At 33.0% G+C, this 15,203-nt stretch overlaps 1 protein-coding gene across 5 annotated transcripts; it reads right to left on the minus strand.

The window, feature by feature from the left end:
- Positions 1-6,365: 6,365 nt before the first annotated feature.
- LOC147392991 (calcium-transporting ATPase 8, plasma membrane-type-like) lies at positions 6,366-14,102 on the minus strand. Of its 5 annotated transcripts, none has more exons than XR_015182168.1 (6): positions 13,772-14,100; positions 12,103-13,605; positions 11,467-11,566; positions 11,322-11,361; positions 9,644-9,858; positions 6,366-9,550 (listed from the first exon to the last, which is right to left on the minus strand). XR_015182168.1 is itself a non-coding variant. In XM_086456071.1 (6 exons), the coding sequence occupies exons 1-4, from the start codon at positions 13,898-13,900 to the stop codon at positions 9,849-9,851; spliced, it is 279 nt and encodes a 92-aa protein (XP_086312197.1). In that variant the 5' UTR covers positions 13,901-14,092; the 3' UTR covers positions 6,366-6,745; positions 9,143-9,550; positions 9,644-9,848. The 5 variants fall into 5 exon arrangements, 3 of the variants coding, with proteins under 3 accessions (XP_086312197.1, XP_086312198.1, XP_086312195.1); XR_015182169.1 differs by having other exon boundaries at positions 12,103-13,372; positions 13,772-14,098; XM_086456071.1 differs by lacking the exon at positions 12,103-13,605 and having other exon boundaries at positions 6,366-6,745; positions 9,143-9,550; positions 13,772-14,092.
- Between the last annotated feature and the right edge of the window lie 1,101 nt (positions 14,103-15,203).

Here is a 15,203-nt window from a genome sequence, read left to right on the forward strand (position 1 = left end):
GGATTCACTAACAGCATTATAGGGACTTTCATGTTTTGGGGTCCACACATCTCCTCGATATCCGCGTCATGTACAGATTTTACCCAATTCAATCATTTAGTAGATTAGGGAGAAGTGTGAATGTGATTAAGAGATTGTAAACAATGCGAATGCTGCAAGTTCTACAAAAAGTCCAATTTAACGGAAAAAAAAGTAAGGAAATCTGCTACATGTGCGCAGGTTAGTATTGGTCACGCACAAGGACTAAATAGGGATCTAGTTACAGCTATAGCTCATCAGATAAGGTTATCAAAACCCTTGTAAAGACTGAGTTGATTTGAGTGAGCCATACTTATAGGATGAACAGTCGATGTGAGCCATCCATCACATTGATCGAGTTCAGAAAGATTCAATCGAGACAATTAGTTTTAGTGTTTTCTTTTTTTAATTGATATCGATGAGACTAGTTTTAATAAATTCAGTAACTCGATGCTGGTGAGATTCGATCTCAAGTCTCTTGTATTTTAACCCAAAGATTTTACCAACTAAGCTAACAAATATTTGGACTTAAATTTTTTATAAAAAAAAAATATTTTTTTACCTTAGCATCTACTAATCCTTCTTATAATAATAATTAAATATAAAATACTTTTTTTTTTTTTTTTTTTTTTAAAATTTAACTAATTTTAATGGTAAATTGGAAAGAGTCAATTTGGCCTAATACACGAAGTAAATTCCCATTTTCTTTTTCTTTTTCAGTTGCAACAGAAATATTCCTGAGTTATATAAATGTCATGACTCCTATACTAAGGGAAATTGAAAGAAAACTATTGAAGGATAAAATATTCCCAAGGAGATGGCTCAATGGTAATTTCAAATCCAATAAGTTTGTAAGTTGTGTGTTTGATACCCAGTATGAGCATTATTTTCTTGGGACCACCCACGAGGGTGTTCCCTTACTTACCTGTCATATGTCATGAGATGGTGTTGCACGTACCTAGGGGAGGGTCCCATATGCCTTGGTTTTGGTCCCGCTAGTCAAATGGAAAAGTTGTTTGTGACCTACTACCCTTTAACTACCGTGGGAATGAACGACACATGACATATAAAGATAAGAATTGAACAAATCTATAAACCACATCAAATCCTGACCCTAAGAATAAAGATTCGAGATGCCAGCAATGGAGAGTATCCATCGATGTTCACTTTTCACCTCTATATCTAAACCTAGTTCTTGATTCATTACAATTGGGATGACGGTCACAAGTATCTTGAACAAGAGTCAGGTTAAGAGAGAAACTTCTAAACAAAGTGTTTTGTCTAATATGGCTAAAAGTTTTGAAATGGGTTGATTTTTTATTTATTTATGAGAATGATCTCTATAGTGAGGTGATCATCCTCACAAAAATCATCCTATTCTATTAACCTCAATTTACGAGTTGAAAAATCGTGGACCATCAATTTTTACTATTAGTTTGTAACCACTTTTCATGGGGTTAGAAATTTCGAAATGAGCTGATTTTTTGTGAGGAATTTTTTACCATATAAGATAGAACTTTATCCACCGAAAACTGTCCCTTAAATAAAGTTTTCCACGCCTAGGATAAATAAAGAGAATTTCTATTAACACATCAAAATTTACTTATAACACACTAATCTAATCTAAATAGTAGCATTATTTCAAAGGATTGTTGTGTCAAAAGTAAAATATGGCGTTCTAATAGAATCTCTCTGGATAAAAATAGCTTAGGTTTGACAACGTAGGCATCCCAAATATAATATTAGTGTCATCATGAGTATATGACGAAAGACATGTGCGATCATGACCTATTATAAAGTCGAGAAACAATTATAACATTTCTTTCATTATCTAATTGAGTAGATGTGAACATAAACACATCAATTATCAAATATTCTTTCTAAAATAATTACATTGGACTAAAAACTTACTTCATTTTCAAAGATGCTTGAATTTGATTTGAAAAGTGGTCTCACAATAATTATTACAGGTTCAAATAATTTACCATATGGTGAAGAAAAAGAAACTATATTATTAAAGTTGAAATCTTCTTTTATAATAAAGTATATAAAAGTGAGACCCCACTTGAATATTGTGGATGTGTGGTGTTACCAGAGAAAGATGAAACTTCCCATAGCCATGAACGACCTTAAAATAAATAAATAAAATAACGAAAAAGGAAAGTTCAAGGAAGTAGTACCGACACCGAAAGATTATATAGGATGGTGGCACACGTTACAAGGAGGAGTTGGGAGTGTAAAGTATGGATGGTCGCACAAAAGTCACAATCACAAGTTGCAATGTGTTGTGGCCATTATCTGGCCAATCCTTTGATTGTCTTTGGCATAAAAATAATTTGATCGTGTGGTTCGCGGTGCAATCGTAGGGACTAGTCCTATTCTAAATTGTGTGGGATACAAATATGATATCAAAAAATAAAAAAATTGATGGGATTTAAGATTTTCCATCAAGTGCTTGATATCAATTTGATAAAAAAAAATAGTGGTGAAATCAAACGGTTCGGAGTGTAGGTCCATCAAGCCCGATGCATTTTGTGTTTTATTTTAAAATGTTTTGTGGGATCCACATGAAACTTAGGTAGAAAATGATCAAAGAGTATTGATAATCTTACTTGGGCACGTGGCAACTCAACCGACATCTGACGTGACAGGCTCGGAAACTGTGATATAAAACTACAATTGCCCCCACCAATTCCTTACTAACTCCGTCTCTGCTCTTTTATCTATTTAAAGTGTGCTAGTGGAACTTGTGCTACATAGTTTCCACTTTTCTCTCTCTCTCTCTCTCTCTCTCTCTCCAACTCTCCAAGTGTTACCCAAAAAATATGTTATTAGATATCATACATGCATCACTCCAAAATTTTTCTAAATAAGTCATAAATTCAAGATACCACTTTTTTAAAAGAAAGATTTGACTCTTCAATAGAGTAATGTCTATGTCAAGTTATATTCCAAAATTCAAATCATAACTTAAAGGGAGTCACAAATACTAAGAATCATACGTATCGGAATAACTAAATTAGAATTTGATACAGATATCAATGTGTGATTTCTAAGACGTTGATTGAATTAAATGCTAAGATCTTATAAATAGATTAGTTGATTTTTAACCTATGCTTGATATCATTATGATTACTCACTTGAGCTTTCGAGTGTGTTCAACAGGATCCTCTTTCTGATGAGAATATTGAATCAATGACATATGAGTGGATGCATGTCAACTCTTCGTGGCCCAATTATCAAAGTTTACGATATAATTTTTCCATCAAAACGTATGTGATTTTAGAATCTAATGATATTATATAATTTGCATTTTTTCTAAAAAACTTATAATACAAATAATATAAATCATCAAAATCTCCTAACACCGAGTTTGTTGGTGATTATTAGTTTTCGGTCAGAAGATAACTTGATCCTGAGTTCAAAGATTGCTCAAATGGAGTCAAAGGTTAATTCAAAGATACTTAAAGTTGTGACACATCTTGAGCATGATATGCACAAGACATTATAATTTTCAAGAAAAATATGAGGTGACAAACAAAATGATAATCGATCAATCAATAAATGAGACATGACTTAATTGATGTAATCACTCACTATCACTCATTATTTTAAGAATCTTATAATTTAAACTCGAGGATTTGGCTCAATGACAATTTCGGACCGATAAACAATTAATGCCTGTAGGTTGCGAGTTTGATACCCAGTATGAGCATAAATTCCTTAAGAGTCACCCTCACTTATCTAGTGTGTATGATTATGCAAAATATCATCATATGACTAATTTTTGGTGTACAAATATCAATATGTGGGCCAGCCCATCATTCATCTATAATTGGTGGGGATAATTAATCCATCATCTCTCGTATGTTCAACACATCTAATTTGATCATTGGACGCGTAGTTTGATACATGTTAAAGAAAAATTTATGCTTAAGTCAGAGTCACAGGTAAAACTTAACCAGAGTCCCGTTAAAAAAAGTGAGCTCTTACCAAAAAAATCTTCCCTTCTCAAATTTGTCGAAGGGTATTACTAAATTACAAGAGATTTTTTCTTCATAGTGCTCACAAACTCTCTAGTGCGTGCCCCGTCAAACTTTTTTTACATTAGTAAATCTTTTTCCTAAATTACCCTTGAAATATTAGTACAAGTCAATTTGTGAAATAAGTGGATTTCATTTAATAGGGAATCTAAAGGGAATAGAAATTCATGGAACCTCTGATGTATTATTGAATTAATAACGACAGTTTGCTCTAAGTGGGTCCCTTTGATTGAATAATCAATTGCTTTAATCACTAAAGACTGATTTTCTTTGAAGATTAATTTGTCATGTTTTGGGAGCTTTCAATCGATTTCATACCAAATGTGTGAATGAAACTAGATTTCAAATATTTTCTCAATATAAAAGGCAAAGTAGAACCCCACTTATAGGGGTGAAAACATGCTCTCCACTAGTGACGTGTCTTCATGAATACATACGTAATGGAGATTTTGATGGATCTGGGGGAAATCAAAGTCATGATCTCTTAAAATGATTCTCATGAGGGTCACATGGACTGAAATAATTACATAGACCACGTGAAAATTTTGGAGGAACCCTCTCCTTTACATGACATGTGGCGCTTCTTTGACGTTGGTGTGCTCTTATAGATTAATGAAAATGACTTCAACACTAATATCATCTACGTCGTCATTATCAAAGACCTTGAAATAAATTGGTTTTAGAAAGAAAAATCAAAGTTTTTTAAGTCATTTTTCTTTGAACATGAGATTCTCATGACACGTTCTTTGATCTCAATGACTATGGCATCACTATCTTATCTAAAAGAGGTGGAAAAGGATTGGGTTTAAAAAGAAAAAAAAAATCGAAAAGTATTGAAGTCATTACGAATAAGGTATGTCATAGGTTTGACAACATGGACATATTTCAATTATTCACCTTTGATTAAAATCTATATTAATTATTTTTTAAACTGAAAAAATACCTTACCTCTATTTCATAACCTCTCATGTTAACACTATAAAAGAAAATGAGTCGTGTTGGAGTGACGTCAAGATTGTACTTCATATCGCACATCCTTGACATGGAAGCGTGTAAGAATCATAAATGCTTTTTTACTCATATCTTGATGAAAAGCATCTATAGTTTCTGCACACTTCCACATCATGGATGTGCTATGAGGTACAATCTTGAGGTCACTTCATCATTATTTAAAGAAAAAATAAATATAGCCGTGTGTCGTTAAATATTTGAGATAGGACAACAATGTTGTCTGATTAATGACATGACATGCCCCCTCATCTTCAACTTCTAGCCCAAAAAAAAAAAAAACCCAGATTTTTCTCATTGAATCAGCCATTTTCAAGCACTTCATAAGTTCTACGGTAAATTTCTTTTAATTTATTTAATATATATATTTTTTTGATAAATCAAATATCTTTATTAATAACAAGGTCAAGCAGATCATGAAACAAAGTACAAAAACAAGAGAACAAGAAAAGAGCAAAAAGGGAAACAAATCCAAAGAAAACACCAAAGACAAAAATTACAAACTACAAATCGATGCCCTACATGACCAATCACATTTTGTTAGAAGTTTTCAGAAAAAAAAAAATACCCTTAGACTCTTTGAAAATCTTACTCCACAAGAAAATAGACTCCAAAATGGACAAAATAACATTTTTGACTGAGAATTCCTTTCCCTCGAAATTTCCCAACAAATAGTAAAGGGAGTAATGCTCCATAATTTTCTCTTAAAAGCCAAGAAAACCACTTCATAAAGAACCCGGAGCACACCACCTCAAGTGTTGAAAGATGGGTGATTTTTGAGAAAAGAAAAGAGAGAAAAAATAGATTCTTTATTTTTTTTCACCATGATTAAAGATTTTGTCAGTCTATCACAAAAGATTCTGTTCATAGGCTTTTTTTATTCTCATCCAATTTTTAATCTTGCTTTTCTTTTTCTGTCTTACATTTACTTCCAATAATAAATAAATAAAAAGAAAAAAAAATTCTGTTCTAAGGGGCATTTCATCAAAATTTTAAAAACAGTGACAAATAAAAAATTCTCCAAAATGTAAAGAGTATTTCTAAACCACCCCTTTAATAAAAGATACAAAAAAGCCTAGTGTCTCTCTCTTTTATGTTAAACCCCCCAATTCCCTCCCTACTTTCTTCCATTTTAATCTCATTAAACCAATGACACTCTCATTTCTCATCATGGATTACAAGCATTGTTGTAATTTCATTGTATCACATTCAACTTTGAATACATTAAACCCATTCAAGTTGGAGAATTAATATAGTTTTCATCGAATTGGACCATTGAGGGGGTGGGACAAAGAAGAAACAACAAACATATAAGATTCATCGAGGCTTCAAACAATTACAAAACACAAGTATTCCAACACTACATAATAAACTAAACAATGGTATAGTTCTATATGTTCATAAATCAAGTCAAAATTTCAATGAAATAGAACCACATCAACATGGTTATTACTATATTAATAAACACAAACAATGGTAGCTTTCATTCAGGTGCTCATTTGCAACCTAGTAGATAGAACCCAAAAATATGAGTTAAGGTTATTTCCTCGGCTGAATAAAGAATTAGCTATCACTCATCATCAGAATTATCAAACTTTATCGAGTGGGATTGCAAATCAATCTGACCTCTCCTATAGCTCCCATGCTTCTTCTTGGTCTTCTCATGCCGAAAATCCCTGAGAAAAACAACAATTAAAATTTTAAATTTTCCAGATAGTTTGCGCATTGCTAACTTTTGTGGAAATAAGAAGAGCATGGAGCACCAGATTGTGAAAAGGGAACAGATAACTCGTTAGGCAATGAAAAAGTTCCACCCCTTCTTATCAAATGGACCAAATGTCGGGTCCAGACATCTTATATTATAAAACACAATTGTTGTCTTCACCAAATGTTTATCCCACACAGAGAGCGGTCCAAATTCAATATTATATGCATTTCGAGGAATAATTTTAATTTTATTCTCTTTCCAAGAATAATCTTTCAACTTTACTATCTTTTCTCTTCTACTCATTTCCAATAATACCCCTTCAATTTTATTCTCTTTCTGTTGAAATTTTAAATAGAGAAAAAAGGGAAAATTTTCTCTAGGGCTTATGGTTTAAAACTTTGCCTTACAGAAACAAATGCCCCCACTCCGCTTGAAAATAATGTTTTGAAAAATGCATATAATATTGAATTTGCTAAAAATCAGCCCATTCCAAAACTTCTAACTCATGTTTTGAAAAATGTTTTGCCAAAAAGTTTGCTAAAAAGTTTGCCATTGAACGCTACCCAAATTTGAAATAATTATTCACACAAGATTTCTGCTACACGAATGCCTCTTCTAAAAATTGAATTTAAGAAAGAGAAAATTAGAAGAAGAAAAAAAGAAAGAGATAATTATTCAATTTTTCTGATGTACAAACTTGATCAAATAGATTCCTTTAATAGAACTAATATGGATATGAAAGCCACTAGAAGTATCCTTTAAATCAAAAACTCATTGGAATACTCTTTTTACACCAAATTCCAATAACCACCGTGTGGAACCATTAACCACTCGTTCATGACTGAAAACCCATTTGACGCCCTTTGGGCCCATTTGGCACCCCTTGGGCCAATATGAAGCCTATACAAAATGGACACTCTCTTTATTTTCCCTCTCTTTCTTTCTTTTATATTATGCTATTATATATATAAAAAATTATTTATTTTTTCCATGCAGCTAAATAACCATTAAGAAGGGATTCTCAATAAGAGAATCTTAGAATGAAAAAAATGCGGGAAGAGACTCATGTTTATAGGTTTCAAATTCCCTCCAAAAAGATTTACAAAATAATATGTGGTTTTACAAAATATTTGAAAAATAAAGCAAAAAACAAATTTTCTCGAAAAATCAAATTTCAATCCATGTGAAATAGTGACCATCAATAGGATTGATCAATTCCACGTCACCTATTTTTCTCATTAACCAAACAGCAAAACAAATTTGAAATGATCACTCTATTTCCGTTTAATCTAAAACATAACAAAATAAATTAATTTAATTTAAATCAACTTAAATAAAAGTAAAATACATTTATTTTTAACAATTAATGTACTTGATGCTTTGTGATATTAGAGCAAAACAACATAGAAAACTACGTGCCTTAGAGCTACTTTTCCCATTTTTCTCCATTCAAAACTTCAACAATGTATAGACAATACAAGAGAAAACCATTCAAGAAGTTCATAAAAAAAAAATGGTCAATCCCAAAAGAATGAAGGTGATTGTTATGTTTGAGGGAAAAACAACACTAATCAAGGGACCGCAGAAAACGTCAAGTAAAGAATCTGAAAATCGAATCTAACATCTAAGCATGTCAATGGATAGCCGAAATTCAAATTATAGGATATCATCCAAAAAAAATTGAATTCGAAGTCGGATATTGTTTCAATATTCTAAATACTTTCCGATACGGATTCAAATATTGATGCATTTGATCCATATATTCGATTCGTTTGCAAAATAAAATTAATATATTTATTAAATATATTATATTTGACAAAAAGTAGATTTCTCTCAATGTTTCTTTTCTCATCCACTCCACCTCATCACAGTTTAGGGTTCATATGTTTGAAATCAAGGATGCCAATTATCTTTTTTGGTGATCGAGGATCGATTCTTCATCTTTCCAGGTAAATACTATCTCTCTTTGTGGTCCTCAACCTGTGAGCCATAAACCCTTTATTTTACTCTAAAAACTCCATCTTCAAGCATATCAACTCCGACAAATGTCCTGACGACCATACCGAGTACATCTCAAATTTTCTACCTCTACCAAATAACATTGATTTCTTTCTTAAAATTCATCTTCAATCCCTGTTTTCAACCCCAAATCTCGTATTTTTCTACAAGCCCCAATATTCTATCTTTCATTGAGCATTTTGAAGGATGATTTAGATTGAAGACCGTTGGTTTTGATAGAGAAAACTAGGATTTTTAGTTGCAAGGTTGAAGACATGGACATTAAGGCCATGTTCTTTATCGAACTGAATCGGATTTGAATTCAATTAGAACTTCATAACATTCGATTGAATTGGAATTCAGATACCTTTATTTTTTTAAAATTTGAATTCGGATGTACTTGCATTTGATTTGATTGGTGGCTGTTGACAATGCAACTAACATGGTAAGAGATGTCGTCGTTGTTGTGTCTATATGCGACCTTCTTGTTAATGAGGTATCTGTACAAGCTGTGCATGTATACTCGTTTTCTCTAGTTAGACCTTGTTATTAGATTATTTCCAATTTGAATTGAAAAAAATAAAAACAAATAAATAATGAATGATAGATGACATTTTGAAGTTGAATAATATCTGAAAAATATGAAAAATCTCAGGCCTTGTTTTCTAGGATACGTGTTTGATCCAAGTGTTTTCCTCTGAAGTTGTATATCTGCATCATCTTCACGAATTCCCTTCACTAGATTACCTTTAAATAAATCTGATAGTCCTTCCACCTGATGTAGAAAAATGGTGAATGCATTATATAAAGTAACCATACAGCAAAATGAAAAATTAAATCAAGGTAAAATAAGTATGGGACTTGCTACCTTAACAAAAGAGATGGCTTTAGATAGGATTAAATGGAGGATCGGGATTAGGTAAGCCAACCCCAAATTTTTAGGGGAAGGCTTTGACGATGATGACGATAGACTTGCTTCCCAATGACGTTCTAAAGCAGCTAAGTCATGATCCCTCGTTACTGAAGCGACTTCTTGTTTTCCAATTACATAATCAGTACTGGAAGTTGGAGATTCAGGACCACCTATAATTAAGATGCAATAGGCATATATTAACAAAAATAGATAGAACTACCACGGTACAAGCGACACTAGGAAAACAAAAGATATAAACATAATTTGAAGTGCCTGACAATAGGATGCAACTGCAAGCATCAGGAAAACATCTAAAAATAATTAATTTAGTGATAACTAGTGTAGGAAAAAAACATGTTTTAGGTTATAAAATGACTTAACAACTATTTTTGCCATATATCTCACAATTTCACATTAATATGCATCTATAAATCCATCATTTCTGCCCCAAAATATGACATTTTTTTTACCATAGTGTATTCATGACAGTTCTTGGGGAGTAAAACCAAGGGTTTTGGCTAGAGATTGACAACGAGAATAGTTAGGTCATTTTGATTAGTATGTTAGAGAGACCAAGGTCAAAGCGTATCTCATCAGTTTGGAAACACGAGATATCTCTGATAAATTTGGGGATCCAACTCAAAACCAATTGGCAATGAGTGGAGAGGCCCAGGAGCTTATAAGGAGAGAGACGAGGCACTTTGTGTCCGATGTGGGACTAAACTCAACAATCTCAAATATTCATCAAGAGTTTAGGGGAACCATTATAAAGTTCCTCTTGAAATTGTCATTGCTTCTAATTTTTTCTCTCTGATTTCTGATTTATGTTCCGATCTGTATAGGAATGTTTCGGCTGAAGCCAAAACGGAACATATTGGAACACTTCAGGACAACATGGCCGAGACCGAGACATTCATTGAAACTTTGTTTCTAAGTATGTTTGCATCAGAATGTTCAAATAACTATATGTATTGACTGATACATTCTGAAATGTTAAGATATTTTAAACCATGATTATAAGAAAAATGCCAAAAAAAAAAATTACGCCAGTGGTTTTCTTCTAACATTTTGGTCATAAAAGCAAGAAAATTAGTTCAAGACTACTTTAGTTGATGAAATTGGAGTGTCTTAGTGTGTTATCTGATACACTGAAATGACATTTGGCAATGCATTTTGGGTGCTTTCAACTGTTTTACCGGGCAATATCCGAAAACATGAAACCATGTAAGGTGGACTAATTAGCATGAAGCTTAGACTTTGAGAATCAACTTCCCAAACACACCCAAGTTGTCTAGCCATAAGAACAACAACACACAAAAATGAACATCTACAACAATGAAAATGTGTAGGGACACTAATAAAATAATAAGATCATAACGTTAGTATTGTTTGGCTGCAGGCAGCAAATTTCTTGGGCTGGTTATAAAGCAAAGAGTAGTTTCCCAAAGGAAAGACTCATTCCAAGAATAAAAGGTAAGATTTCAAAAAGATGAGGAGCATATTATTGTAGATATATAGCACAAAGGGAAAATTTCATTATTTTTTTAATTATGAAAATAATTTCATGCTTCCATTTGTCAAAAAAAAATATCAATAGTAGTGTTAGCATGAAAATTTAAAGATAGTGAAGTACCACCATCTTGTTCCCCAGCCTTTCTGAAAAGAATTGTTGCCTAACACAGCCCGAGATAATGGATTAGAAAATATATGAGATGACCTAAACAATATAGAAGTAATATCAGATAATATAAATAGCAATACTAGTAAGATTCGTGGACCTGCTTTGATCTTCCTTTTTATTTCCGCCTTTTCTTCTAGTTTTTCCATGCCCAAAGTATACCAAAACCAACGAGAAGCATTTAGCGCAAGGGCCACTTGCTAAAAGAAATATACATCCGTTAGGTCAAAACAAAGACAATGAAGTTAAAAAGTTTCTTTTTCAAATCATATAGAAGGAAAACTGGAAGTAGTTATGAGAACATTATAACTAAGACCCTAAGAATGACAAAGTTGCCAACAATACATGTGGTCACCTTTTTTACACAAAAAGATTTAAGAACATTACAAGAAGATATGGCCAAAAAAAAAGTGAAATGGAGGAAATGAATCCATGTAGCAGACTTCTAACATATTGGAATAAAGCTATGATGATCACAGTGATATAACCAGTGTTCTAAAACCTGAAGGCGTGGAGCAGAGCATTTTACTAGCCAAAGGCTTGAAGTGTAAATCAAAAGCCTCATGAGTACACGTCTTTAAATAGATAAACAAATACATATAAAAATAAATTGAACAATTTCAAGCGAAGGAAGAAAAAAATAGATAATCTAAGAAATCATTATTAGGCATTCCAAAGTTTAATATCAACATCATCATCAAAGTCTCTCTCTCTTCTTCTCCTCTCCATCCCTCACCTCCACCGCTACCACCACCACATTTTCCCCTCATCTTCTTCCTCACTTACTTCTACGATTACCGTCGCCACCGCCAAATCACCACCACGTTCTCCCCTCTTCTTCTTCACCTACCTCCGCCGCCACTGCCACCACCACCACATCCCCCCCCTCCTCCTCCCTCTTCCTCCTCATCTTCTTCTTCCTCTCCCCCTCCTCTCATCTTCTTTCTCCTCCTCCTCTTCTTCTTCTTCTTCTTTTTCTTCTTTTTCTTCATATATTTTTCCCATGATTTTATCCAAGTAAAATCAAACAATGGAATTTGATTTTCCAACCCTACCTATTTTCCACCACTATTTTTCCATGGATTTCAAATTCCATGGAAAGTCATTTCCCATGCAATCGAACATACCCTAAATGTTGTAAAAGGAAAAATTTACAATTGTAAGGGCCATTTTGTACTCATATCACAAAACAAGGAAAATAATACAACACATTCCCATGTGTTATAGGTCTTAGTCAAAATCAAAAGATGCCAAAAGGGTGTGCACCCCCACTAAGATGTAAGCCTTTTTCAATGTCTCTTTGAATAAAGCCAAGACCTTTTCTGAGAGCTTCACCTCGAGAATTAAACCTCTGATGCCCTCGAAAGCATTGGTCCTAACCAAAACTTGGTGACACCAAGAGGCCATAATTCAGCACCTTATGCTCATTACTCAAGAAATTCAGTCTATTTTTGCCATGAAATTAAGAATTTCTCTCTAAAGAACACAATAACTAATTCTTCGTAAACTCGAATATATGATACAACTAAAGCCCCAGTAACTAAAAAAAAAAATAGTAACGAGGCATTGTATCTTGCATTCCCTTAATAACAATTACCTTTACAATAACCGATACTCTAAATTAGCCATGAATGTATATAGATTACTAATTACAAGAAACAACCCACCAATTTAAACAAAAACAGGGTCTCATTTGTCAATTTTCAGAGCCGTAAAACAATCCAAAACCAAATCACATACAAATAAAATATATGAAAAAAAAAAAACACATGCACTTCTAGGGGCATGAACATACGGGTCCCCATGCCAGGTGGTATCTTCTCATGGTCATTGCAAGTCTATTCCCACTCCCCCAACCTACATGAAAACACCTGGTAGTCGTCGGACCATCCATGAAATTCGGCATAATGCCGTTGGATTCCTGGCAACAATCTCTTTCAATCGTCCTATAATTGACAGATACTTAAGCATTAGTGATTCCCTCGCAAGTGACCTAGTCAGCTTCTCTGTCATAACTCATCAGTTCATGTGTCCCACCATATCAAATTATCAACTAAACCACAAGTAAATCCTAACCGAACGAAGCAATGTACTTCACATTCGCCTGATAAAAATCCAAACTTTACAGCAACAAATCATCCAAATTAGGTCATGAACCTATATAGATTACCGATAACACGAAACAAACCACCAAATTTAAACTAAATCAGGGTCTCACTTTGTCGATGGATACTCAAATCTACACAAATCCAATCCAAATAAAGATAAAAAACAATACTTTCTGAGGTCCAATAACAAATCAATATCTCATTGAAAGAAAGAAAAACAATACAAGATACAATCTTTGTTGAATTATTTACATAAAACATGAAGATTATGACACAGATGAAGAAATCGAAGTTTACCTTCAATCGTTTGAGCAGATCGATCGAAGTGCTCTTGCTTGTAAAAAGAAAGGGATGCGAGTAGTCTCTTGAACTACTCATATTTCTGTCGCAGGAGAGATGATACCTTTGGCCTTCAGATCTGTTCATCTCACCACCTCACCTAGAGAGAGAGAGAGAGAGAGCGAGAGATTTTTCTTTTTCTATTTGGGATCAAAAGATTGTTTTACAGAGAAAGATGGTGACATGGGGTTCTTTTTTCTAGTAAGAACTAAGAAGACAGAAAGGGGAGTAGGGGACGTGTTTGGCGGAATTTACGAGCGGTTTTCATCAACATCCACTCTTCCCGCCAAATTCCTATACTTCGGCAAAAAGTGTCCACGCTTTTCCCATTTTATCTTTTCCACTGGTGACCTTGTCAGCATTTCGTGACGTGGCAAAATTTTGATTCGTGAAAAATTCGAGTTTTATTCGATTTTAAATTACAAAAATCTGATTTAAAATTCGATAAATAAAAAATATGCAACATATGCTTTATGAGTGTATTATCCATTTCATTTCAAAAATTCAAAAATAAAAAATTCGGGCCCTATGATAGTGATGTTAATGGTGATGGTGATGATGATATTGGTGGTGTTAACGGTGATGGTAACCATGATGGTGGTGATAGCAAGGACATTGAGGTCATTGTTCCATTTTTTTTTTAAAGACCAAAGTCAAGGGATAAATAATTAATTTGAAAAATTAAGGTGTAATCTCAAATAAATGTAAAGGGTCATGTCATTATTTTTTTAAAAAGAAAAAATAGATATTTATCACGTAAAAAAGTGGATTCCTCCACAATTTTTAAGTATGGCCGCTTCAAAGTCGACTTGTATTACATGTCACAACTTACAAGTTTACACTTTACAATGTACAACAAGTTATGTAGTATTTTTTTTCCACCGAATTTTATAAAAATTTGTAAAAATCACATTTTATTCTTTTCAAACTTAAAATCCGTGAATTATTTAGAATAATTTAATAATCTAGAGAAAATTTCAAGAATTAAACAGAAGATTGCTAACAAGGCCAGTGACAAGAAATACAGTCACTTCTTATGCGTTGCATTTTCTTCATACAATGAAATTGAATCTATCTCAAATATTATATAGTTTCTCTCAGTTGCAAAAAAATAAAAATAAGTGGAATCAGAATCGAAACTACTAAAAATCACGGGTACCCAACGCTTCTGATTCTCAAGAATCAAATGGAAAAAAATATTTGGAATGAAAATCTACTATAACAACTGACCTCAATATAAAAGTTGTTCTAATCTCACAATTTGAAGAAATAACCATATATAGCTCGAACAATGTAATCTTTAACATTACCATTTAAACTCGAGTATTACCACCAATGTATGTCAAATCTTCACAATAATCTCATACTAGCAAAAAAATCATTCTTCAAG

This window comes from Akebia trifoliata, chromosome 10 (genome assembly GCF_017979445.1).
Source record: "Akebia trifoliata isolate Shusen 1 chromosome 10, ASM1797944v1, whole genome shotgun sequence".
In the NCBI taxonomy this organism is placed as follows: domain Eukaryota; kingdom Viridiplantae; phylum Streptophyta; class Magnoliopsida; order Ranunculales; family Lardizabalaceae; genus Akebia; species Akebia trifoliata.

Coding starts and splice junctions, on each gene's coding strand:
- LOC147392991 (XM_086456071.1), bottom strand. CDS start 13,900: ATGAACAGATCTGAAGGCCAAAGGTATCATCTCTCCTGCGACAGAAAT. Junction 11,567..13,771: donor ATCTGCTCAAACGATTGAAG/GTAAACTTCGAT, acceptor TATTTCTTTTAG/CAAGTGGCCCTTGCGCTAAA. Junction 11,362..11,466: donor AAAAAGGAAGATCAAAGCAG/GTCCACGAATCT, acceptor GGGCTGTGTTAG/GCAACAATTCTTTTCAGAAA.